Source organism: Triturus cristatus, chromosome 6, assembly GCF_964204655.1.
Source record: "Triturus cristatus chromosome 6, aTriCri1.1, whole genome shotgun sequence".
Lineage (NCBI taxonomy): Eukaryota > Metazoa > Chordata > Amphibia > Caudata > Salamandridae > Triturus > Triturus cristatus.
In genome coordinates this window covers 1,930,325,044-1,930,348,785 of record NC_140589.1, presented here as the reverse complement: position 1 = coordinate 1,930,348,785, position 23,742 = coordinate 1,930,325,044, and the positions used below count along the sequence as shown (strand labels likewise).

Here is a 23,742-nt window from a genome sequence, read left to right as displayed (position 1 = left end):
TTATGACAGTCCGACGGGCTTCAGGGACTCTATATGGCCTTTGTCTGACCACCTTTCCAGGTTCTGTGTGAATAGCGTGTTCGGTGATGGTCGTATGACCGGGTACCGAGGAAAACACCTGACGTAAGGGGTATAGATGTGTCATAAGGTCGTGACTTTGGTGGGATGGGAGCCCCGAATCTATACAGGCAGCAAAGGAGAGGGGTACCTGCTCCAAGGTGTTAGTGAGGACGGGACGTGGGCCTTCCCACTTTTTCAGCAGATTCACATGGAAGATCTGCTTGGTGGCTCGTGTTGGGTCCAGTTCCAACTCATAAGTGACAGGGGTTACCTGTCGAATCACGGAATATGGGCCTTGCCACTGCCCCAGGATTTTATGGTCAGACGACGGCATCATTAACAGAACCAAGTCCCCCACGGAGAAGTTTCGGGTTTTTGTTCCCTTGTCGTATTGAACTTTTTGTTTGTTTTGGGCGTTCTCCAGGTTCTGATGTACAATGTCTCTCATTAGGGCCAAATGGGTTTTCAGGTTGGATATGTATTCCGGGAGGGGGCGAGTACGGTTGGGTTCCGCTTCCCAGGCTTCTTGAGCCATATCCAACAGGGTACGTGGGGGTCGTCCGTATAGTAGCTCATAAGGTGAATAGCCGGTACTGCTCTGGGTTTTGCACCGAATAGCAAACAACGCTAGGGGTAGCATATCCTCCCACCTTTTTGCTTCCAACCCCAACAGTTTCTTAAGCGTTTGTTTCAGCGTTGCGTTATAACGCTCCACCAGCCCATCGGTTTGAGGGTGGTATGCTGAGGTCCGGATCTGTTTGATCCCCAGTTGTGAGCAGACCTGTTTCATCAGGGCGGATACAAAAGGTGTGCCCTGATCGGTTAGAATCTCCCGGGGAAATCCTACCCGAGAGAACACTGAGATGAGGGCTTTAGCTATGTTCTGGGTAGTCGGTTGTCGCAGAGGTACCGCCTCCGGGAAGCGAGTGGCATAGTCCACGAGGACTAGGGCATAGCGACAACCGCTACGAGAGGGTAACAAGGGGCCTATAATGTCCATCCCTACTCTGCTAAACGGGACATATATGATAGGGAGAGGCAACAAGGGCACCCTAGGGGGTCGATATCTACTGTTTTTTTGGCATACCGGGCATTCCCTGCAGTATGTTTTCACTTGTTGGTGGACCCCGGGCCAGTAGAATCTTTCCAGAATGGTTTGGCTGGTTTTTTCGTCGCCAAAATGTCCGCCCAAGAGATGGCTATGGGCGAGAAACAGGACCTTGTCCCGGAAAGGGCCGGGAATCAGTAGTTGAGGCTTTTGTTGTGCCCCTCCCTTACGGTACAACAACCCCTTTTTTTTGTAAAAGTAGGGACCTACGGTAAGTGGGTCTTCTTGCTCTAACGCCGTAGCCCATGCTTCCTGTAGAACGGGATCCTCTTGTTGAGCCGCTCGGAATTATTGGTCTATCTGCCAGGGATGTTCGTCCGGGATAGCTGGGAAGACGTCTACATAGTCTCTTTTCTCTTTTTTCTTCTGTGCTTTGGTTTTCGGGAGTTTGGGTTGGCTTATGGGCGAGGAGAGCCCCTGAGGAAAGGGGGCTTCTTCCCACCAAGTGTTTAGGGCATCAGTTGTGTCCTGGAGTAGACCGGGCAGACCGGGATAGTCGCTCCCCAAGATGGCTTCTTCTGGAAGGGAGGGAACGAGACCTACTGTGAGGGTGGTTCCCGGATCCTTGGGATGTTGGACCTGGACTTGGGTGGTCGGATATCTCTTCGTGTCGCCGTGAACACATTGAATGGCGACCCTCCCTGAGGGGGGGTCGACAGGGCTCTGCATGACCTGGGGCCTGAGAACACTCTGTCTACACCCAGAGTCAGCCAGAGCGGTGAGGGTTTGTCCGTTTATTGTCACTGGACGATGGAACGAGGGCGATCCGGTACTGGGAACGGAACAAACATAGTTTCGGGCCATACCAATCTCCATGGGTTCTTCCTTGTGGGGGCACATTCGAGCGATATGTCCAAAACCCCCACAGCCGTAACATTGAGGTCCCGGGTTGGTAGGGCGTAGGGGTATCGGGGAAGGCATCAGAGGGGTCAGTACGGGTCTTTTGGGTAGAAGAGGGCGGAGAGGTCTGATCCCTGTAGCGGGAGGGTGTCTCTGGGGATGGTCCTCCTTGACTCGTAGGTTCTCTTGGGCCCGACTGTATGCGCTTGCTATTTCTACCGCTGTTTCCAGAGAGAGACGGGCATGCTGACGTACCCACCGTTGGGTGCTGGGATGGAGAGAGGACAGGAATTGTTCTAAATGTATTTTCTCTAATATCTCCTCTTTAGTGGCTGTCTCCGGTTTCAGCCACCGCGCGGTCAGGTCCTTGATCCGAAACGATAAGGCTCGGGGAGTTTCCTGTGGTCGTTCCTTGACCTGTCGTAGCTTCACCCGGTAGGTCTCGGCATCAATGCCCAATCGTTCCAAAATACAGGTTTTGATGTCCGCATACGGAGTGGTGCCTTGTACGTTCGCTTGCTGATATGCTGCCTGTAATTCGCCAGTGAGTAAGGGCCCTAGGTAATGTCCCCAACGGTCTATAGGCCATGAGGCGGCCTGGGCTAACCGTTCAAAGTTTGTGAAGAAGAAATCCGGGTCTTCCCCCGGTACGAACTTTTGGAGGACCACCGAAGGTAGGGAGGCTGTTGGTCTCTGTTGCTCCAAAACCGTGGTCAGTTTACCCAGTGCCTGTTCGTGGGTGTTTCCCTGGCCTTTCAGGACGTCATGGAGCTGCCCTCGGTCGTCTTCGGCAGTTTTTAGGAAGCGCTCCATCAGGTTCCCGAGTTGTTCTTGGGAGGCAGCCATCCTCTGCATTACGGCCTCCATGTCTCCAGCGGATCCCACTTCTGACACCACCTGTGGTCGTGGGGGTGTGGCGGGCTGGAATAACAGACGAGGAGGCCAGATATAGTGGGCTATAGTGCGTTTCTTTAATATACACAAGTTCCAGTATAGGGTTGAGAGTCACGGGAAACGGGGTGATGGTTCTCGTCTCGGTCGTCACTGTCGGTGCTTCTGGTACGCTTCCCGCTCTTGGCGCTCTTCGGCGGTGGTAGACCGGGGTAGGTGTTCCTCGGAGGACCGAAAGAGAAACAAACAGAGGAGCCGTCAGTCCTGCAGGGATTCTGCGGAAGATACCGTCCCCCGAGACCCACAATGTGATGAAGAGGAAACGGACCGTGAGGGGGGGGAAAGAAACGGGTCGAGGATGGAAAGGACAAGACTTAGTGCTGGAAAGGGTGCTCTGAAAGGGTTGTGAGAAACAGGACTTATAGTGTAAACAGTGCTCTATAGTATTTACAAGGTGGTTGGACGTGACTGTAGAAGTGAGGGAGTCTATATACAAGGGGCTTCTATGGTTTTACACAGCGTACCTAGTGAGCTAGAATATGGGGGAAGGTACTCACACGCTCCGCCGTAACTCTCCTTTGAGTTACGGCCGCTCTTCAGCTACCTCCGGAGGACTCCACCAGTCTTCCGACCATTCCTCGAGGTCTCCACTTCCGTCTTCTCCTTCCTCCGTATCGCCAGTCGAGAGTTCCTGCCACGATCTTCCGACTCCTTCATTCTTCTCAATTCCGCCTTTTCTGTTGTCGTCCACCTGGGAGGGGGAGGGACTTCCGGGGTACCGGTCGAATCCTTCCGGTCTGTCGTCACATCGGATTAGACCCTGTAAGAGAGAGAAGGGCGGGGTCGTCGTTGTCACAGACTCTTTGGAGATCATGTTGTTTGGCGTGTCCGGGAAGGGAGAACTCCGTAAAGGAGGTAATCCGGGTGGTACACGGGAGGGTTTGGGGTTCGGGGAAAAGGGTCCCTCACAATTGTGTACTACAATAAGTTTAATTTTCAAAAATCTATTTGGACCTCATATACACTGTCTATATACCATGCGCTATCAGTGCAGAAAGCAAGCAATAATAAAAGCAAAACGTTCCATAAACACCTGAAAAACACTGTTTCTGTAGTTTTTAATGGCACGAAAATGTGTAACCACTGATAACCACTGTTTTTTTAAGGTATTGAAATCACTTGAAAACACTGAAAAAACCCCACCAGAATTTACCAAAAATAATAGGAAAGCCTAGTTATAACGTTGATATTAGATCACTCACTCATATTAGATATCCAAAAAGTAAGAATTTAATATGAGAGCAAAGGCAGGGAGGTAGCTGAAAAGAAGGCACGATACCCATGAGGCTGAGAAAAGTGAAAAGAAACACAAGGGCAAGCGTAGTGGCATGACCGCCGCGTGAGGATTTACCGTTTGTTTAAAAAAAAAATCTGTGATGGAGAGAGACCTACTAGCTGTGACCGTGTTACCAGTCATTGCTTCCCCGTGCAGTACACGGCTCTTAATACTTTCTAGGTAGCTGGTAGATGTGACTGCCAGAGGCCAAAGTTAACTGTCGGCATCTTAATTGAGGGGAGGTACCTCACAATCTGGTGCACGTCAGCCCCGCTGCAGCCTGGAGGGGGGGCTGCCGCTCTCTATACACAGTACATACATTGATGTTTGTTGTGTTGATGTGTTTCACAGACTGCGAGAGCTGATGGTAGACAGACCTAAAATATCATTAAAGAGTAGTGGCATGGTGGCTTTTGGAGAGAATGTATGTTTACTTTGACCCCACCCCCCACAGACAAAGAAACAAATGTTCTAAAACAGTGGTTCTTAACCTTGTGACTTTTGTGAACCTCCACTAAATCACTATTGGAATCTGGGGACCCCAAATGAGTCATTACTGGAAGCCGGGACCCCGTCTTGAGCACTTTTAATTATTTGAACAGTAAAACATCATACAAAAATACAGAAACAAACAAGCATCCATCAAACAAATATACAAAATGATAGAATTGTCAGAAATGTATATAAAAAAAGAAAAACACTTTTTCATGGGAACGTTAGAGCTTTTCTAAGTTTAATTGAGGCCACTCATTTTCCATACTATATTCCGTTTGATGCACTTGCACTGCTCTGACGAATCAGTCTGAGGATACTAACTTTTTACATTATGCACTTTAATAATCTGTTATTATTATTTAATTTTCTAAGCAGTCGCTGATGCTCTGAGTGGGCTTGGTGGACCCCCGGGTGCCCCGGACCTCAGGTTAAGAATCCCTGATCTGAAACCTTGATGCTTTATACACCACTGTCTTAAAACTTTTGTTTGATTGTGGGTGGAAGAAGGGGTGGGAGTTGGCTGATCTGAGACTGCTGGTTGGTAACTTATGGATGGAATGTACTACTAACCTCATGCTGCCCACCTTTCGTAACTCTGCGTGTCCTCCTCCCACAGGCTCAGGAGCTGCTCCCTCACAGGGTCCTCCTTTGCAGATTTGTCCTCCATGCTTGGAACATCATCGTCCCTCACGGCGCTGAACCTGGGTGGAAATTCACTGCAGGGTTCAGCAGTGCGACAGCTGTGCGAAGGGCTGAAGCATCCGGCCTGCAGGATACAGACTCTAGAGTAAGTAGGGCTGACGTGGCCGCTGGCATAGCTGTTTCTAGCATGTCCTTGGTGCTGACTTCTACAACTTCACTCTTCAGCTCAAAAGCGCGCATGTGGGTCACCGGGCGCCACATTTACGGTTGTTCTTTCTATGTAAATGTAAATATAAATGTGTTGTACTTGTATAGCGCACTGTTACCCTGGGGTGTCCTGGCGCTGTACTCATACCGCTGTGGAACCCTTCCTGGTTTTTCCCTGTGAAATGTCCACTTCTGGGCACCCCCAAGGTGAAGCCAGGCATCCCAGCACTGTTGGGGCCGTTGTGGAGATTAAGCAAGCTATTGCCCAGAGTTGCAGAGTGGGACCCATGATTAGAATAGGCACCGAGACTAGAATTAACAGGTCCGAGGAAATTGAGCCCAAGACCCACCGAAGCGGGAATTGAACCCTGGTCCCGGGCCAGACCTCTGCATCAGGGTCTGCCGCTCTAACCATTGAGCCACACTTCTCCATGTGTGTTTGTGTACCCCAAAGAGGTAGTAGAGCATACCAGGAGTGAGAGAATGTGTGTGTGTGTAGGCTATCCTGCTCTGAGAGCAGCCCCAAGCCTGCAGCAGAAAGGGAACATGCCCGGGTGACCGCGTGGCCAGTCCGGCCGTAGAGTAGAGTAAGGGCGGTTACTTACCCGATGTTCTGGTTCGGCATCGTAGGGATCTTCATTGAAGTGATACAATTCAGCATAATTCCCCGCTGCATGGAGGGGACCGCAGAATATTTTAATTCCATAAGTGTGGGAAAGGTGAACAGTCCAGCATTTCCACAAGTTCCCTACTATCTCTATCAAAAGCAAGCTTTTCCACCTTTTTACCACTGTTCCCAATCATGAAGAGAAAATAACTCCTATAAAACTGCATGCAGCACCTAGAAGTAATTCACACTTTTTCCTTGTATCACACTGCATTTAATTATTTGAAAAAAGGAAGAAAAAGGCACGCAGGTCTGCTTCTCCCTGACATAACTGAAGAGCGCCCTGAGACCTTAAGACTCAGGGGCTTCCGCATCCTCTGATACCAAGTAGCAGCAGCTGCTTCAAGGAGCTCTTTTTCTGGCTCATGAGACTAGAATCTTGGAGCACTATTGTTTTTTTTACCCAACTGCTCTGCAGATTTCCTAATAGAAATTCACAGAAAGTCACAACATCTCCCATCTCAGACAAGCTTTTGAAAGCTTTCTTTGGCTTTTTTGGGTCACATTTTGCAGTCACAGTGCCTTCACCTCTTTGGAAAGTGCCTCTTCTGCCTCCCACCAATAGTCTGTGGTTGGTCTCTCAGCTTCTCACGCCATCGAAAAGTGTGATTTGTGTTCCATAGTGTCCAAAAACTCTTAAAAACAGAGAAGACATCACAAGACTCATCGACTCATTCATCGGGGAGTACTACTACAAAATGTCTGACTGTCTCTTACACCAGCTGCAACCCTGATGCATTTTGGGCCAACGTCCTTCAGGTTTCTTACAGAAGACCAACTTCAAACGGCACTAGCTCCTCTCCAGCTACCTCCACTGCCATCTACAAAAGCAGTTTTGTTCTCCAGACAGATCCAGAAGAGGGCTCCTTCTCCCTGTTGGTCTCCAAGGCCACTTACTCCATCGGTGATCCTTCATCCTCCTTTACAGCTTCATCGTACAGATCTGCCGCGTGACATAGAGGAACATCAACCACCCAACAAACCTAAGACGAAAAGAACCCCTTCCATAGTTCCTAACAGATTGTTTGAAGAAAGGAATAGTGAAACACTTACATCATAGACTCCAACTGCTAGCATCAGCTCTCGTTGAGACTCTCACTAGTGGATTACATCTTGGTCTTGTAAAATGCTCCTGACTCTTCTTCTAGAAGTTTGAGACTATAATGTGATATGACCCTTTCTTTTTAAACTAAAATTAAGCATGTATCATCTGTCTGTATCGCTAAACTTAAAACATTAAAGAAGCTGCTGCACCTGGAACCCGAGGCTATGCTAAGAGCCGTGGTTCACACCTTGGTAACCTCCCGCATGGACAATGCTAATATTATCTATTTGAACCGTCCTGCTTTTCTAATTCAAAGACTTCAAATCATTCAAAATGCAGCTGCAAGACATATCCCGAGGGTTCCTCTTCGTCAGTCTATTTTGCCCCATCTGAAGCAGCTCCACCGGCTGCCTGTTACTAGGGGCATCAGATTTAAAGCCCTGACCCTGGCATTAGCAGCTTTCACAGGTGAAGGCCCTTATCTGAGAAACAGATTTCTCCGATATAAGCAATGCAGATCGCTCACGTCTAATAACCTTCGTCTGATGCAGGTCCCAAAATGTTCTAAGGTTAGATGGGGAGGCAGTTCCTTTACATTTCTGATGTCCAAACTGTGGAATGCTCCCCAGATAACCTCCGTAGGTCTGCCTCTGAGGTTGCGGATGGTCTTTTGGCTTGGGGGTGAGTACAAGTTCTGATGCCACCAGGAGTCGTTCCAGAGTGTGGTTTGTCTGCCAAAGATCAGGACTTTGTTTTTTTCCGTGTTGAGCTTCAGGCAGTTGTCCTTCACCCGGGCTGCGACGTTCTTCAGACGGTTGTGGAAGTTGGTCTTCATCTAGGCGGGGTCCTCTGAGAGCGAAAGGACTAGTTCAGTGTCATCGGCGTAAAAGATAATGTTGATGTCATGGGATCGGAAGATGTTGGCGAGTTGTGTCACATAGATGTTGAAAAGGGTTAGGCTGAGTGATGAATCTTGAGAGATGCTTCGGATGGTGTGCTTGGGTTGTGAGGTGAGGAGGGGAGGCAGATACTCTGGGTCCAACCCGTGATAAAGGATGCTATCCATCTGAGTGCATGGTCTCTGATTCCGATCTGGGACAGTCGATTGATCAGTGTGTGGTGGAAGATGGTGTTGAAGGCTGTGGAGAGGTCAAGCAAGAGCAGGACGGCTGATTCTCCTCTGTCAAGCAAGATACAGATGTCATCAGTTGTGGTGATTAGGGCTGTTTCGGTGCTGTGTTTGGTTCTGAAACCTGATTGTGAGGGGTCCAGCAGGTTATTTCTTTCCAGGTATTTGGTAAATTGGAGGTTGAGGGCCTTCACCAGAACTTTGGCAGGGAATGGAAGCTGTGAGATGGGCAGGTAGTTCTGGAGCATGCTGGGGCCTGCAGAGGGTTTCTTGTGAGGAACTAAAAACCTTTAGTTTTTAGAAAGACTAGCCCCATCTGCTCTGTAATGACTTGAAGTCAGTCTCTCTAAGCTGTGAGTGTCAGGACACTTCTGATGAAGCCGCTGTGCACTTTACAGATATCTTTGCTGATTGAATGCTTGATTGATGTATTGGTACATGGTGCATGGATACTCAACATCTCTTCGGAGTCTCCTCACACTCCGGCATCGGTGATCATGGAAGCACTGCAGCCAAAGGCAGCACCAGACCAGACCTCTACCACTAGTACAAGGTCTGTTGGAGAGGACGGAGGAAACATTCACAACACTGGGTGTGACAAAGGCAGTGATACCTCCGCTCATGAAAAATACAGACTCCCTGAGCAGGATCCTGCCTTCCTATGTAAGGACCCAAAGGCTGCTGACACACGCCTACAAGGCCCTCCACGACCAAGGACCAGCATACATCGACCAAGCCTGACCTTCCATCAACCTTCCAGATGTCTGCGATGTGGCCGCGCAGGGAAGATATAAACCAACTCCCAGACCCTATTCCTCCTACTTGTATATGTGTGTTAACCAGACAAGGAAGGAGGTTGAGGTACGGGCAGGAGGTCATTGGGGTACCGGAATAGCAGGTCCTCTGGGTAAGCGCTGCTGCACCTTAAAGAAGGGGGGACAGTAGGATCCTGTCTTCCTATTTGTGGACCCAAAGGTTGACACAGTTATAGTATCAGCTGTAAGAAAATAGCATGCATTTGCTCCACAAACATCTGATCCCCACTACAAAAGGGCAAAAGAATAGATGCAGAGAGGAGAGAGAATTGTGCAGGGCAGCCTCTAGAGCCCTTCAAGAGCCTAGCATGGCAGCCATGCTCGGAAGAGGCTATGGTTCCCGGAGGGAAACTGTGCAGAAGTTGCAGACGATCTTCCCAAAGACGCAAGCAGAACTTCTTGGATGTGGTTCTGGAAGGTCTCCTCCTGTCTACTCAAGTGATCAGAGCAGCTGTGGACTCAGCACAGCTGCCCTGGGATCCCTCTTAGAGGACCATCATGGCTGTGAGGCCTGATAATCAGCTACAAATTCCATCTCTTCCATTTCTAAACTCTGCTCCCTTGGCCAGCACGGGAGGAGATGCTGCGGATGGAGAATGAGCTGTTGATTGTCAAGGCATTAAGGATGGTAAAGCATAAGTTATTCTTCAAGTCGCAGTTCTGCCACAAATATCGCCAATTCAGCAGCGTCAGAGGGTTAAGTCCCCTTGTAGGTCATTCAAACCTCAACCGCTCAAACTCCAATGGTCCACTTCCCATCAGAGATGGGACTCCAGAATGAAGTCCTCTAATCAGGGCCAATTTTCTGATGTTTTTGATAACTACCAACCCCTTCCAGACAAGGGCTTCTGTCTCCACCTCCTCCAGTCCTCAGCCCTACTCACTCCACTGGGGAACTGCATTTATTGAATTTTCAAGGAGAGGCAAAGTATCCCAAGTGACAAGAGGGAGCTGACGTTTGGTTGAGATGGATACTGTCTCCTTTCAAAGCCCCTCTTTCTGTACCACTGACGTTGTTGTACAAACATCAGCTGGTAAAGCTAAACAAAGAGAAGGCCTCAGTGCTAAAAAGAGAGCAAAGGGAGCATGTTCTATTCCCCTAAAGAAGGAGAGGCATCTTTTCAATATACTTATTAATCAGAAAGGGGGGACCCAAGAAAGGTTTCAGGCTCATTCTATATCTACCAGGGGCTAAAAAATAAATGGATTAGAAAGGTAAGATGCTGCATCACTTTCCTGCTCTCTCTTGCAGGATGTGTGTGCTCCCTCAGAGTACTGTTGCCTCTTGCATGATGTGTGTGCTCCCTCACAGACTACTGTTGCCTCTTGTATGATGTGTGTGCTCCCTCACAGACTACTGTTGCCTCTTGCATGATGTGTGTGCTCCCTCACAGAGTACTACTGCCTCTTGCATGATGTGTGTGCTCCCTCACGAAGTACTGTTGCCTCTTGCATGATATGTGTGCTCTCTCACAGACTACTGTTGCCTCTTGCATGATGTGTGTGCTCCCGCACAGACTACTGTTGCCTCTTGCATGATGTGTGTGCTCCCTCACGAAGTACTGTTGCCTCTTGCATGATATGTGTGCTCTCTCACAGACTACTGTTGCCTCTTGCATGATGTATGTGCTCCCTCACAGAGTACTGTTGCCTCTTGCAGTATGTGCAAGGCTCCCTCACAGACTACTGTTGCCTCTTGCATGATGTGTGTGCTCCCTCACAAAGTACTATTGCCTCTTCCATGACGTGTGTGCTCCCTCACAGAGTACTGTTGCATCTTGCAGTATGTGCAAGGCTCCCTCACAGAGTACTGTTGCCTCTTGCATGATGTGTGTGCCTCCTCACAGTGTACTGTTGCCTCTTTCATGATGTGTGTGCTCCTTCACAGAGTACTGTTGCCTCTTGCAGTATGTGCAAGGCTCCCTCACAGAGTACTGTTGCCTCTTGCATGATGTGTGTGCTACCTCACAGAGTACTGTTGCCTCTTGCACAATGTGTGTGCTCCCTCACAGAGTACTGTTGCCTCTTGCATGATGTGTGTGCTCCCTCACAGAGTACTGTTGCCTCTTGCAGTATGTGCAAGGCTCTCTCACAAAATACTGTTGTCTCTTGCATGATGTGTGTGCTCCCTCACAGAGTATTGTTGCCTCTTGCATGATGTGTGTGCTCCCTCACAGAGTACTGTTGTCTCTTGCATGATGTGTGTGCTCCCTCACAGAGTACTGTTGCTTCCTGCATGATGTGTGTGCTTCCTCACAGAGTACTGTTGCCTCTTGCAGTATGTGCAAGGATCCCTCACAGAGTACTGTTGCCTCTTGCATGATGTGTGTGCTCCCTCACAGACTACTGTTGCCTCTTGCATGATGTGTGTGCTCCCTCACGAAGTACCGTTGCCTCTTGCATGATGTGTGTGTGCCCTCACAGAGTACTGTTGCCTCTTGCATGATATGTGTGCTCTCTCACAGACTACTGTTGCCTCTTGCATGATGTATGTGCTCCCTCACAGAGTACTGTTGCCTCTTGCAGTATGTGCAAGGCTCCCTCACAGACTACTGTTGCCTCTTGCATGATGTGTGTGCTCCCTCACAGAGTACTGTTGCCTCTTCCATGACGTGTGTGCTCCCTCACAGAGTACTGTTGCGTCTTGCAGTATGTGCAAGGCTCCCTCACAGAGTACTGTTGCCTCTTGCATGATGTGTGTGCTCCCTCACAGACTACTGTTGCCTCTTGCATGATGTGTGTGCTCCCTCACAGAGTGCTGTTGCCTCTTGCAGTATGTGCAAGACTCCCTCATAGAGTACTGTCACCTCTTGCATGACGTGTGTGCTCCCTCACAGAGTACTGTTGCCTCTTGCATGAAGTGTGTGCTCCCTCATGAAGTCATGTAGTCTCTCACAGGGCCTGTTATTTCTGGCACAATATCAATGTGCTTCATCACAGAGTCCACTTGTCTCTCACAGGATGTGTGTGTGCTCCCTCACAGAGTACTGTTGCTTCTTGCAGTATGTGCAAGGCTCCATCACAGAGTACTGTTGCCGCTTGCATGATATGGGTGCTCGCTCACAGACTACTGTTGCCTCTTGCATGATGTGTGTGCTCCCTAACAGAGTACTGTTGCCTCTTGCAGTATGTGCAAGGCTCCCTCACAGAGTACTGTTGTCTCTTGCATGATGTGTGTGTGCCCTCACAGAGTACTGTTGCCTCTTGCATGATATGTGTTCTCTCTCACAGACTACTGTTGCCTCTTGCATGATGTATGTGCTCCCTCACAGAGTACTGTTGCCTCTTGCAGTATGTGCAAGGCTCCCTCACAGACTACTGTTGCCTCTTGCATGATGTGTGTGCTCCCTCACAAAGTACTATTGCCTCTTCCATGACGTGTGTGCTCCCTCACAGAGTACTGTTGCGTCTTGCAGTATGTGCAAGACTCCCTCACAGAGTACTGTTGCCTCTTGCATGATGTGTGTGCTCCCTCACAGAGTACTGTTGCGTCTTGCATGATGTGTGTGCTCCCTCACAGAGTACTGTTGCCTCTTGCAGTATGTGCAAGGCTCCCTCACAGAGTACTGTTGCCTCTTGCATGATGTGTGCACTCCCTCACAGACTAAGGTTGCCTCTTGCATGATGTGTGTGCTCCCTCACAGAGTACTGTTGCCTCTTGCAGTATGTGCAAGACTCCCTCACAGAGTACTGTTGCCACTTGCATAATGTGTGTGCTTCCTCACAGGGTACTGTTGCCTCTTGCATGATGTGTGTGCTCCTCACAGAGTACTGTTGCCTCTTGCAGTATGTGCAAGGCTCCCTCACAGAGTACTGTTGCCTCTTGCATGATGTGTGTTCCCTCACAGAGTACAGTTGCCTCTTGCATGATGTGTGTGCTCCCTCACAGAGTACTGGTGCCTCTTGCAGTATGTGCAAGGCTCCCTCATAGAGTACTGTTGCCTCTTGCAGTATGTGCAAGGCTCCCTCACAGAGTACTGTTGTCTCTTGCATGATGTGTGTGTGCCCTCACAGAGTACTGTTGCCTCTTGCATGATATGTGTTCTCTCTCACAGACTACTGTTGCCTCTTGCATGATGTATGTGCTCCCTCACAGAGTACTGTTGCCTCTTGCAGTATGTGCAAGGCTCCCTCACAGACTACTGTTGCCTCTTGCATGATGTGTGTGCTCCCTCACAAAGTACTATTGCCTCTTCCATGACGTGTGTGCTCCCTCACAGAGTACTGTTGCGTCTTGCAGTATGTGCAAGACTCCCTCACAGAGTACTGTTGCCTCTTGCATGATGTGTGTGCTCCCTCACAGAGTACTGTTGCGTCTTGCATGATGTGTGTGCTCCCTCACAGAGTACTGTTGCCTCTTGCAGTATGTGCAAGGCTCCCTCACAGAGTACTGTTGCCTCTTGCATGATGTGTGCACTCCCTCACAGACTAAGGTTGCCTCTTGCATGATGTGTGTGCTCCCTCACAGAGTACTGTTGCCTCTTGCAGTATGTGCAAGACTCCCTCATAGAGTACTGTTGCCACTTGCATAATGTGTGTGCTTCCTCACAGGGTACTGTTGCCTCTTGCATGATGTGTGTGCTCCTCACAGAGTACTGTTGCCTCTTGCAGTATGTGCAAGGCTCCCTCACAGAGTACTGTTGCCTCTTGCATGATGTGTGTTCCCTCACAGAGTACAGTTGCCTCTTGCATGATGTGTGTGCTCCCTCACAGAGTACTGGTGCCTCTTGCAGTATGTGCAAGGCTCCCTCATAGAGTACTGTTGCCTCTTGCAGTATGTGCAAGGCTCCCTCACAGAGTACTGTTGCCTCTTGCATGATGTGTGTTCCCTCACAGAGTACTGTTGCCTCTTGCATGATGTGTGTGCTCCCTCACAGAGTACTGTTGCCTCTGCAGTATGTGCAAGACTCCCTCACAGAGTACTGTTGCCTCTTGCATGATGTGTGTGCTTCCTCAGAGGGTACTGTTGCCTCTTGCATGATGTGTGTGCTCCTCACAGAGTACTGTTGCCTCTTGCAGTATGTGCAAGGCTCCCTCACAGAGTGCTGTTGCCTCTTGCATGATATGTGTGCTCCCTCACAGAGTACTGTTGCCTCTTGCATGATGTGGGTGCTCCCTCACAGAGTACTGTTGCCTCTTGCAGTATGTGCAAGGCTCCCTCACAGAGTAATGTTGCCTCTTGCATGATGCGTGTGCTCCCTCACAGAGTACTGTTGCCTCTTGCATGATGTGTGTGCTCCCTCACAGAGTACTATTGCCTCTTGCATGATGTGTGTGCTCTCTCACATAGTACTGTTGCCTCTTGCATGATGTGTGTGCTCCCTCACAGAGTACTGTTGCCTCTTACAGTATGTGCAAGGTTCCCTCATAGAGTACCGTTGCCTCTTGCAGTATGTGCAAGGCTCCCTCGCAGACTACTGTTGCCTCTTGCATGATGTGTGTGCTACCTCACAGAGAACTGTTGCCTCTTGCAGTATGTGCAAGATTCCCTCACAGAGTACTGTTGCCTCTTGCATGATGTGTGTGCTCCTCACAATGTACTGTTGCCTCTTGCAGTATGTGCAAGGCTCCCTCACAGAGTACTGTTGCCTCTTGCATGATGTGTGTGCTCCCTCACAGAGTACTGTTGCCTCTTGCATGAAGTGTGTGCTCCCTCATGAAGTCATGTAGTCTCTCACAGGGCCTGTTATTTCTGGCACAATATCAATGTGCTTCATCACATAGTCCACTTGTCTCTCACAGGATGTGTGTGTGCTCCCTCACAGAGTCCACTTGTCTCTCACACAATGCTTGTATGCTCCCTCGCAGTGTCCACTTTTCTCTCACAGAATGCGTGTGTGCTCCCTCGCAGAGTCCACTTGTCTCTCACAGGATGTGTGTGTACTCCATCACAAATGTATACTGTCTCTTGCAGGATATGCATGTGCTCCTCAACAAACTCCTGTTGTCTCAACCAGGATGTGTGTGTGCTCCCTCACAAAGTCATGTTCTCTCTCATGGGATGTGAATATGCTCCCTCATACACTCCTTTTGTTTTCTGCAGGTTGTGGATGTGCTCCCGCACAGGCCTGTTGTCTCTCCCAGGCTGTGTGTGCTCCCTCACAGAGAGCTTTTGCCGGTTGCAGGGTGTCAATGTGCTCCTTCACAGGCTCCTGTTGTTTTTGCATACCCTGTTGTCTCTCACAGGATTTGTATGTGCTCCCTCACAGACTTCAGTTGTTTTTGCATAACCTGTTGTGTCTCACAGGATGTGTATGTGCTCCCTCACAGACTCCTGCTGTCTCTCACAGGATGTGTATGTGCTCCCTCACATATTCCTGTTGTCTCTCACAGGATGTTGATATGCTCCCTCACAGACTCCCGTTGTCTCTCACAGGATGTTGATGTGCTCCCTCACAGACTCCTGTTGTTTTTCTCAGGATGTGTATGTGCTCCCTCACAGACTCCTGTTGTCTCTCACAGGATATTTATGTGCTCTCTCGCAGACTCTTGTTGTCTCTCACAGGATGTATATGTGCTCCCTCACAGACTCCTGTTGCCTCTGACAGGATGTTTATGTGCTCCCTCACAGACTCCTGTTGTCTCTCACAGGATGTGTATGTGCTCCCTCCCAGACTCCAGTTGTCTCTCATAGGATGTAGATATGCTCCCTCATAGGCCTGTTGTTTTTGCAGGTTGTGTATGTGCTCCCTCACAGACTCCTGTTGTCTCTCACAGGATGTGTATGTGCTCCCTCACAGACTCCTGTTGTGTCTCTCAGGTTGTGGATGTGCTCCCTCACAGACTCCTGTTGTCTCTCACAGGATGTGTATGTGCTTCCTCACAGACTCCTGTTGTCTCTCACAGGATGTTTATGTGCTCCCTCCCAGACTCCAGTTGTCTCTCACAGGATGTAGATGGGCTCCCTCACAGCCCTGTTGTTTTTGCAGGTTATGGATGTGCTCCCTCACAGACTTCTTGTCACGTGGCCCTTGGGGACATTGTCGTTTTTAACCAAGTTAGCATGAGCACTTTGCAGCTTGCCTGCTGCTTTTGAGCACGTTACTACACGTCTTTATTTTCACAATATTTTACTGACTGCTTTCACATGGGAACTCATTGCTGTGTTCGATCTTTGCATGTTCATGGAATTTTGACTGAACATTATGTGCAAGGTCGAACAACAATGCCCCTTTTATTCTGTTCTGGCCAGACTTAAGCCCTTAGACAAAAAATACCGATAAAGCTGTTGTTTGGACAAACAAATTCTGGTCTTATTGGAATACACAAATAGTTGAGACACACTTGGAGAGGGACCTTTCTAGGGAGACAACCTATGATAGAGAGATACCATCAATAGGCTAAGGTATGGGGTCTGCTGACAAAGCCCAGAGATCTTCTATTATATGATAATACTGCTTCTTAGCAAGGGGAGGGAGGTTAGTCACTATAGTCTTTTCTCTGTTGTCTTTTTTATGATGACATCTCCCTCCACGATGTATGGACTAGCTGCTACGCTGACTATATTTGTATTATGCATTTTCCTGCTTGTTGTGGCCCGTATACTGCATGTTAGGGAACGTTAGTTAAAATAAATATTTTAAACTGTTTCGTGTCTCTGTCAGATCTTATTGTGGACAAGTACAACAGTGCGAGCGAAAGGGTATGTCTTGTTACCGTGATTCCTGAGAGATATGGGAGTGTTGTGTTCTGGGGTGTCTAATCATTTGTTTCTCTGGGAATTGTGTAGGAGTGCAAGTGAGACACTATAGCTAGTCGGTCCTGGGCTCGTGGGTACTAAGGTGGTAGGAAGAGCCAGTCCCTATACACCAAGGTCCCATATTCCAGCGCATAGTTCTGTGTTTGTGCAGAATCCATGCAACATGGCGCCACCAACGATTGGTCTGGTACTTATTCACAAGACCCATGAGTAGCACTTGTGCTTGTCCACATTCCCTCACACCGGTTTCCGGAGACGTCTGTGGTGTGAGAGCTTAGCCTCCTATATTTGTGTGTTATAGGTTTTTCAAGCTTGAGATTTAAATGTTATTTTTCTCTCTCTCAACCCAGATTTGCGCTACAGTTCTACTGATTTATCCTTTTTCATTGTTATAATGGCGGTCTCTATTGCGGCTCATAACCGTACTGCGGTCACAGCCCATTTGACTCAACATGGAGTCCCTAATGTGGGGGCTACTATTATCTTTGTCGTCGAGGCGGATGCAGCTTACCGCTTCGATGTTTTCTATTCTTGGGTTACATTTCCAGCAGTGGATGGGAATGATCATTTGTTCCATGATTATACAGCAGCTGCAGTTCCACAGAATTATCGTCCTTATCGAGTACTTTAAGTTCCGTTGACAGCTTGGGAGCATACCATATGGTTTAATGGCACCCTTCCTCACCGTTTCTGTGGTCCGTTTAGGCCCCTTATCAGTAGATGGGGCCACGTGGCCAGTTTCCACATCTAAATTATGTTACTGTTACTCTCGCAGAGCTATGTCATTTACATATGACGTTGATTCATATACCTAGAGCTGTCATACAGTTTATGCCTCATAATATTCAAATGGCTCCGGCTGGAGCCACTCCACAACCACCTAGACATGGTGGTGGTCTTGTCATTAGTCCCATAATGATTAATTCAGTGATGGGCAAGCGTCCTCAGAACAGGGATTATTTCCCTTACTGGCTGGCAGAAAAGTTTGAGCAACTTGAGGCTGTTTTCCCCATACTACACCTGTTGAAAAACAGATAATCCTTACAATGAGTTTACAGAGTGGTATCGTTCCCACTTTGGCTGATTGCACCACCTGGGGGATGGTGTTTGCTGCGTTGTATACACTGTGCTTTGGAACCCCCCCCATGAGCGTTCTACCGAGCATTCTCAAAAAGGTTCAAGATGAAAACGGGGCTGGACCAGCCCTGGAATTGGGGATGAGATTAGAGGGCATGTTCCCTTTTGTCTCTGATATTATTCTGGCCAATGTCAAAGCTGAAGCGGTTAGCTTGTAAGTTCGTCAACACCTTTCGACAGTGGCAGACGTTGATCGGCAGCGGCAGTTGCCGATTATTATTGCAGATGTGTATACATCTTTTGGTCGCAATAGTTCAGGAGTAAGACCTTATACTCAGGTACAAATAACCCCCCTCCGGACAAGGAGGGTCATCCGCTCTTTCCTAAAATATCATGGAATAAAAACCAGCGGCAGCAACAGCAACAAAAGAAGCCACGTTCTCGTGCAGGTTCGCCTCCACCTGATTCTTCTGGACATAGATATGATTTGCGTGACCGCTCTAAAATTAAGTCAACCGAGAGGTTTCAGGTTCCTGATCCTCGTTCCTTTCAGGAATCATTGGATCAACAGTTTGGTGGAGGGGGACATCAGGATCGCAGAGAAGGCTAATCTGCGCAACAAAGACGTGACCCGCAGCACCAGTTTGATGTAAAAACCAAACAGGAGGGACCACATCCATATCATGCCCCATTTCAAAAGAAAAAAGTTGCTGTTTTGACTGTGAAGTATGCCTCAGACGGTTGGATGTGGGCGGTAACGCACCTCGACAGCGCGGCAGAAGTTACCATAGTGCTGGAGGCACTCCACCAGCATCTGGCGGCGAAAGCAACTGACACATTCATTACAGTGGAAACAGCTGATACGCGAGATGCACCCCTGATAGGCTTTATGAAATAGATCTACAAATTGAAGGTGACATTAAACGCACAAATAAGGCGGTCTTTTGGGACAAAGCGGTAAAAAAGGGGGTGGTGATGGTCCAGGGAAGGCATGGCTTGGCAGTTCGGGCTGGACTGTTCCCATGAGGCACAGGGTCAGACTGATTTGTAAATGGCCATGTCTGAACTGGGGTGGCAGAGTAGGCTAAAGAACGGTGATGGATCAAACCCAGATCTGTTGACTGGGTGTGAGTGTTTAATTGGTTCTGACGCTCCGTCCATCACCACCCCCTTTTGTACCGCTTTGTTCGCCATTAGTTGGCAGGGTATGCTCAGACATGAGTCCCTTGCTCACTTTGCCACTGGATTCAAGCAAGCCTGGCTGAATACGGCTGAAATGCCAGAAACCGGTCCTAGGAAGCTTGTTTCCGGTCCAGGGAAGGCATGGCTTGGCAGTTCGGGCTGGACTGTTCTCATGAGGCACAGGGTCAGACGGATTTGCATATGGCCATGTCTGAACTGGGGTGGCAGAGTGGGCTAAAGAACGGTGATGGATCAAACCCAGATCTGTTGACTGGGTGTGAGTGTTTGATTGGTTCTGAAGCTCCGTCCATCACCACCCCCTTTTGTACCGCTTTGTTCTCCATAAGTTGGCAGGGTATGCTCAGACGTGAGTCCCTTGCTCACTCTACCACTGGATTCGAGCAAGCCTGGCTGAAGACGGCTGAAATGCCAGAAACCGGTCCTAGGAAGCTTGTTTCCCTTCCAGGGAAGGCATGGCTTGGCAGTTCGGGCTGGACTGTTCCCATGAGGCACAGGGTCAGACTGATTTGCATATGGCCATGTCTGAACTGGGGTGGCAGAGTGGGCTAAAGAACAGTGATGGATCAAACCCACATCTGTTGACTGGGTGTGAGTGTTTGATTGGTTCTGACGCTCCGTCCATCACCACCCCCTTTTGTACCGCTTTGTTCGCCATAAGTTGGCAGGGTATGCTCAGACGTGAGTCCCTTGCTCACTTTGCCACTGGATTCAAGCAAGCCTGGCTGAAGACGGCTGAAATGCCAGACACCGGTCCTAGGAAGCTTGTTTCCGGTCCAGGGAAGGCATGGCTTGGCAGTTCGGGCTGGACTGTTCCCATGAGGCACAGGGTCAGACTGATTTGCATATGGCCATGTCTGAACTGGGGTGGCAGAGTGGGCTAAAGAACGGTGATGGATCAAACCCAGATCTGTTGACTGGGTGTGAGTGTTTGATTGGTTCTGAAGCTCCGTCCATCACACCCCCTTTTGTACCGCTTTGTTCTCCATAAGTTGGCAGGGTATGCTCAGACGTGAGTCCCTTGCTCACTCTACCACTGGATTCGAGCAAGCCTGGCTGAAGACAGCTGAAATGCCAGAAACCGGTCCTAGGAAGCTTGTTTCCCGTCCAGGGAAGGCATGGCTTGGCAGTTCGGGCAGGACTGTTCCCATGAGGCACAGGGTCAGACTGATTTGCATATGGCCATGTCTGAACTGGGGTGGCAGAGTGGGCTAAAGAACAGTGATGGATCAAACCCACATCTGTTGACTGGGTGTGAGTGTTTGATTGGTTCTGACGCTCCGTCCATCACCACCCCCTTTTGTACCGCTTTGTTCGCCATAAGTTGGCAGGGTATGCTCAGATATGAGTCCCTTGCTCACTTTGCCACTGGATTCAAGCAAGTCTGGCTGAAGACGGCTGAAATGCCAGAAACCGGTCCTAGGAAGCTTGTTTCCGATCCAGGGAAGGCATGGTTTGGCTTGGCAGTTTGGGCTGGACTGTTCCCATGAGGCACAGGGTCAGACTGATTTGCATATGGCCATGTCTGAACTGGGGTGGCAGAGTGGGCTAAAGAACGGTGATGGATCAAACCCAGATCTGTTGACTGGGTGTGAGAGTTTGATTGGTTCTGACGCTCCGTCCATCACCACCCCCTTTTGTACCGCTTTGTTCGCCATAAGTTGGCAGGGTATGCTCAGACGTGAGTCCCTTGCTCACTTTGCCACTGGATTCAAGCAAGCCTGGCTGAAGACGGCTGTAATGCCAGAAACCGGTCCTAGGAAGCTTGTTTCCAGTCTAGGGAAGGCATGGCTTGGCAGTTCGGGCTGGACTGTTCCCATGAGGCACAGGGTCAGACTGATTTGCATATGGCCATGTCTGAACTGGGGTGGCAGAGTGGGCTAAAGAACGGTGATGGATCAAACCCAGATCTGTTGACTGGGTGTGAGTGTTTGATTGGTTCTGATGCTCCGTCCATCACCACCCCCTTTTGTACCGGTCTTTTGGGAAAACCTTACTTCTTCCTATGATATTTTGTTGGCGGAGGTTGATTGAGGATGTTATTCTCCCGAGTTTTCACGTTATTTCTCGGAGAAGGCTAAACAAGCTTATGCTTCAGAGTTGGCATTGGCCCTTGCTCCTGCTGTGTACTGCAATGGGGTTGGTTTGGGTAAGGATTCCCCAGCACATGGGATTCCGTTACAGTCTATGCCACAAACCCACAACAACAATAGGAGCAACAGGGGGACCAAGAAGGCAGACCACCGCCCACTCCATCAATTATAAACACAACTAAGTCTGACCTCCAAGAGCAGTCAGTCACAAACTTTAGAGACTCCTGGGAGTTGCTGTAACCTTTAGAAAACACCTTCCCAGTACAGGTCCGTTAAACAATCCACAAACTGATTAGTCCTTGCTGCTCCAATTTAAAAAGAAATTGTCAATAACCACGTCACATACACATACCACAGTGGTAAAGAATCTTCACATCAATGTGTATATCAAACTCAACAAATGAGAAAGAAATTTAAAAAATGAGGGAACGGTTAGAAAGCACCTTACATGCGCAAACCCACAGGGCTGCCTGATGTTACTCACCAGTATGCCCACGTTATCATCATTGGTTGCTTTCTTAAACTTCACAGAAAAAAAGCAAAGGAAAAAAGGTGTGTGTTAGAATTCCACAGAGGTGAAAGCTCAAAAAACACATAGAAAGTGTGTGACCGACAACACTGAGCCTCCGTAGTTTACTCAGTGTTCATTCGTCCCCAACCGTGCAAAGAGAACAAAGTTCTCAACAGATTAAAAATGGGATATCACTACATTCAGCAAAACTTTATTCAATGTTGTGAGCGTCTCCAGTTTAAAAAGCAAGCATGTTTCTGGCCACTTTTATTTGCCAAAGGCCAATATGTTTCGTTGCCAAACCATCTAGGCAACTTCGTCAGGGCTGTTGGGGAACCAATCCTCACCTCAGTCTTTTTTCACAACAGGTCTGTGGTTATTGACAAATTAAAAAGAAGAATGTGACAGTCATAAACAACCATACATCCAATTAAAATTCACAACCCCTTTCACCCAGACATATAATTACTGAGTGGTTGCTTGTGTCTAGCGTACCTACAACCACATTCAGTACAGGAACCTGCGTCAAAGGGTCGCGTTCCACTTTGAAGACTGCAATTGTCAGTCTCCACCTGCAATCACACACACAATGTATTATTCGTAATAGTCCACGTGCCTTCACATAGCGGCATTGTGAAAGTATTACACTGTTCCTTAAGCACACTGTCCACTATTAATAATGGCGGGACCCTCAAATGATAAAAACAGATGCTTTCTCGGGTGGCATATTATTATGTTAATATAGCGGCCGTTATTCTCATGAAACAGAGGTACAGCTACTCCGCCTCTATTGCTGCACTGTCATTTTAATGTAGCAAATTTTGAGTGGCGCTGTAGCCAACTTTCTAAGCGTAAAAAACACGTTGCAGCTCTCCAACCCTCTAATAAGGCCACCAAGATATGCCAACACTGGGAAACGGCCAGTTCACATAAGCCCATCTACCGGAACCCCTTGACCGCATTTGTGAGCTCGCTTCGCTTTCTCTCGTCCTGCCCGAACACCAGTCCCCGGCACCTGTGTAGTTTTAATGGCACCCGGGACCACGTGATGCGGCAATGAAACCCATAGATTGGTGTTAGTGCGGCGGCCATCTTAAAACGGGGTGCCCGTACATATAGAAAGTCAAATTTCAGCATTGCAAATGCTGCAAAAAGTGTAACAAAGTGTATTTAGGACCTAAAATACACTAAGACATCAATTGTTTGGTTGTAATATGTATAGTTTAAAAAAATATATAGTTTAAAAAAGGGAAATTACCAGGAACCAACATGTGCAAATGTACAATCCAAAACACATTGCCAGACCGGCGGTCATTTTGAACTGGTTTGTTTGTACTCGGGCTCCTACATTTTAATACCCTACAGTCTAGATACTGATTTATCAACAGTTATTTGATATCAATCTGCAGTCCAACGGGACAAAACCCAGCTTGATTGTGCTTCCTAAAGGAAAAATATTTTAATATTTTAATACATGGAGTCGGACATAAGTTTCTGAATGGATCACCTGATGGCAAATCACAGAGTATAAGCTTCCCTACTCATGTCCACGCGTATGCCCCCCTCTCACTAGATTACAATTTATAGAAGAGGGATGTTTTAATGCATGAAGTCTAACATTGGTTTCTGAATAAATCACCAGATGGCACATCAAAAGAATCCTGACTTCCCTACACATATAAATGCCTGTGCCTTCCCCACATGAGATCAAAATATTAACCTATCTTATTCCACTCAATGGAATCATTTAGACCTTGGCGATCCACTTTCTCAGTGAAAATCCATTTCGCCTCCTTCATGGCCAGGATATCATCAATGTTGAATCTCTCTCCCACTACCCTCTCCAACACTGTCCATCTCAGATCCCTGAGATCATGTTTTGAATCACAAAAGTGCTGGACAAGGCGTGTGGTAAGCTTTCCTGCTT

At 48.4% G+C, this 23,742-nt stretch overlaps 1 protein-coding gene across 2 annotated transcripts in view; it reads left to right on the top strand.

Annotated features, from left to right (window-relative positions):
• The window catches only part of LOC146822514 (NACHT, LRR and PYD domains-containing protein 3-like), a 326,776-nt gene that overhangs the window by 192,767 nt on the left and 110,267 nt on the right, over positions 1–23,742 (top strand). The window contains exons 9-10 of one of the 2 annotated variants that reach the window (XM_085613633.1): positions 5,347–5,517; positions 15,279–16,823. In XM_085613633.1, coding sequence (XP_085469759.1) covers positions 5,347–5,517; positions 15,279–15,465 — 358 coding nt within the window. In that variant the 3' untranslated portion in view covers positions 15,466–16,823. Of the gene's footprint in view, positions 1–5,346; positions 5,518–15,278; positions 16,824–23,742 lie in introns of those variants that run through there. The other variant, XM_085613632.1, reaches the window with a different exon arrangement.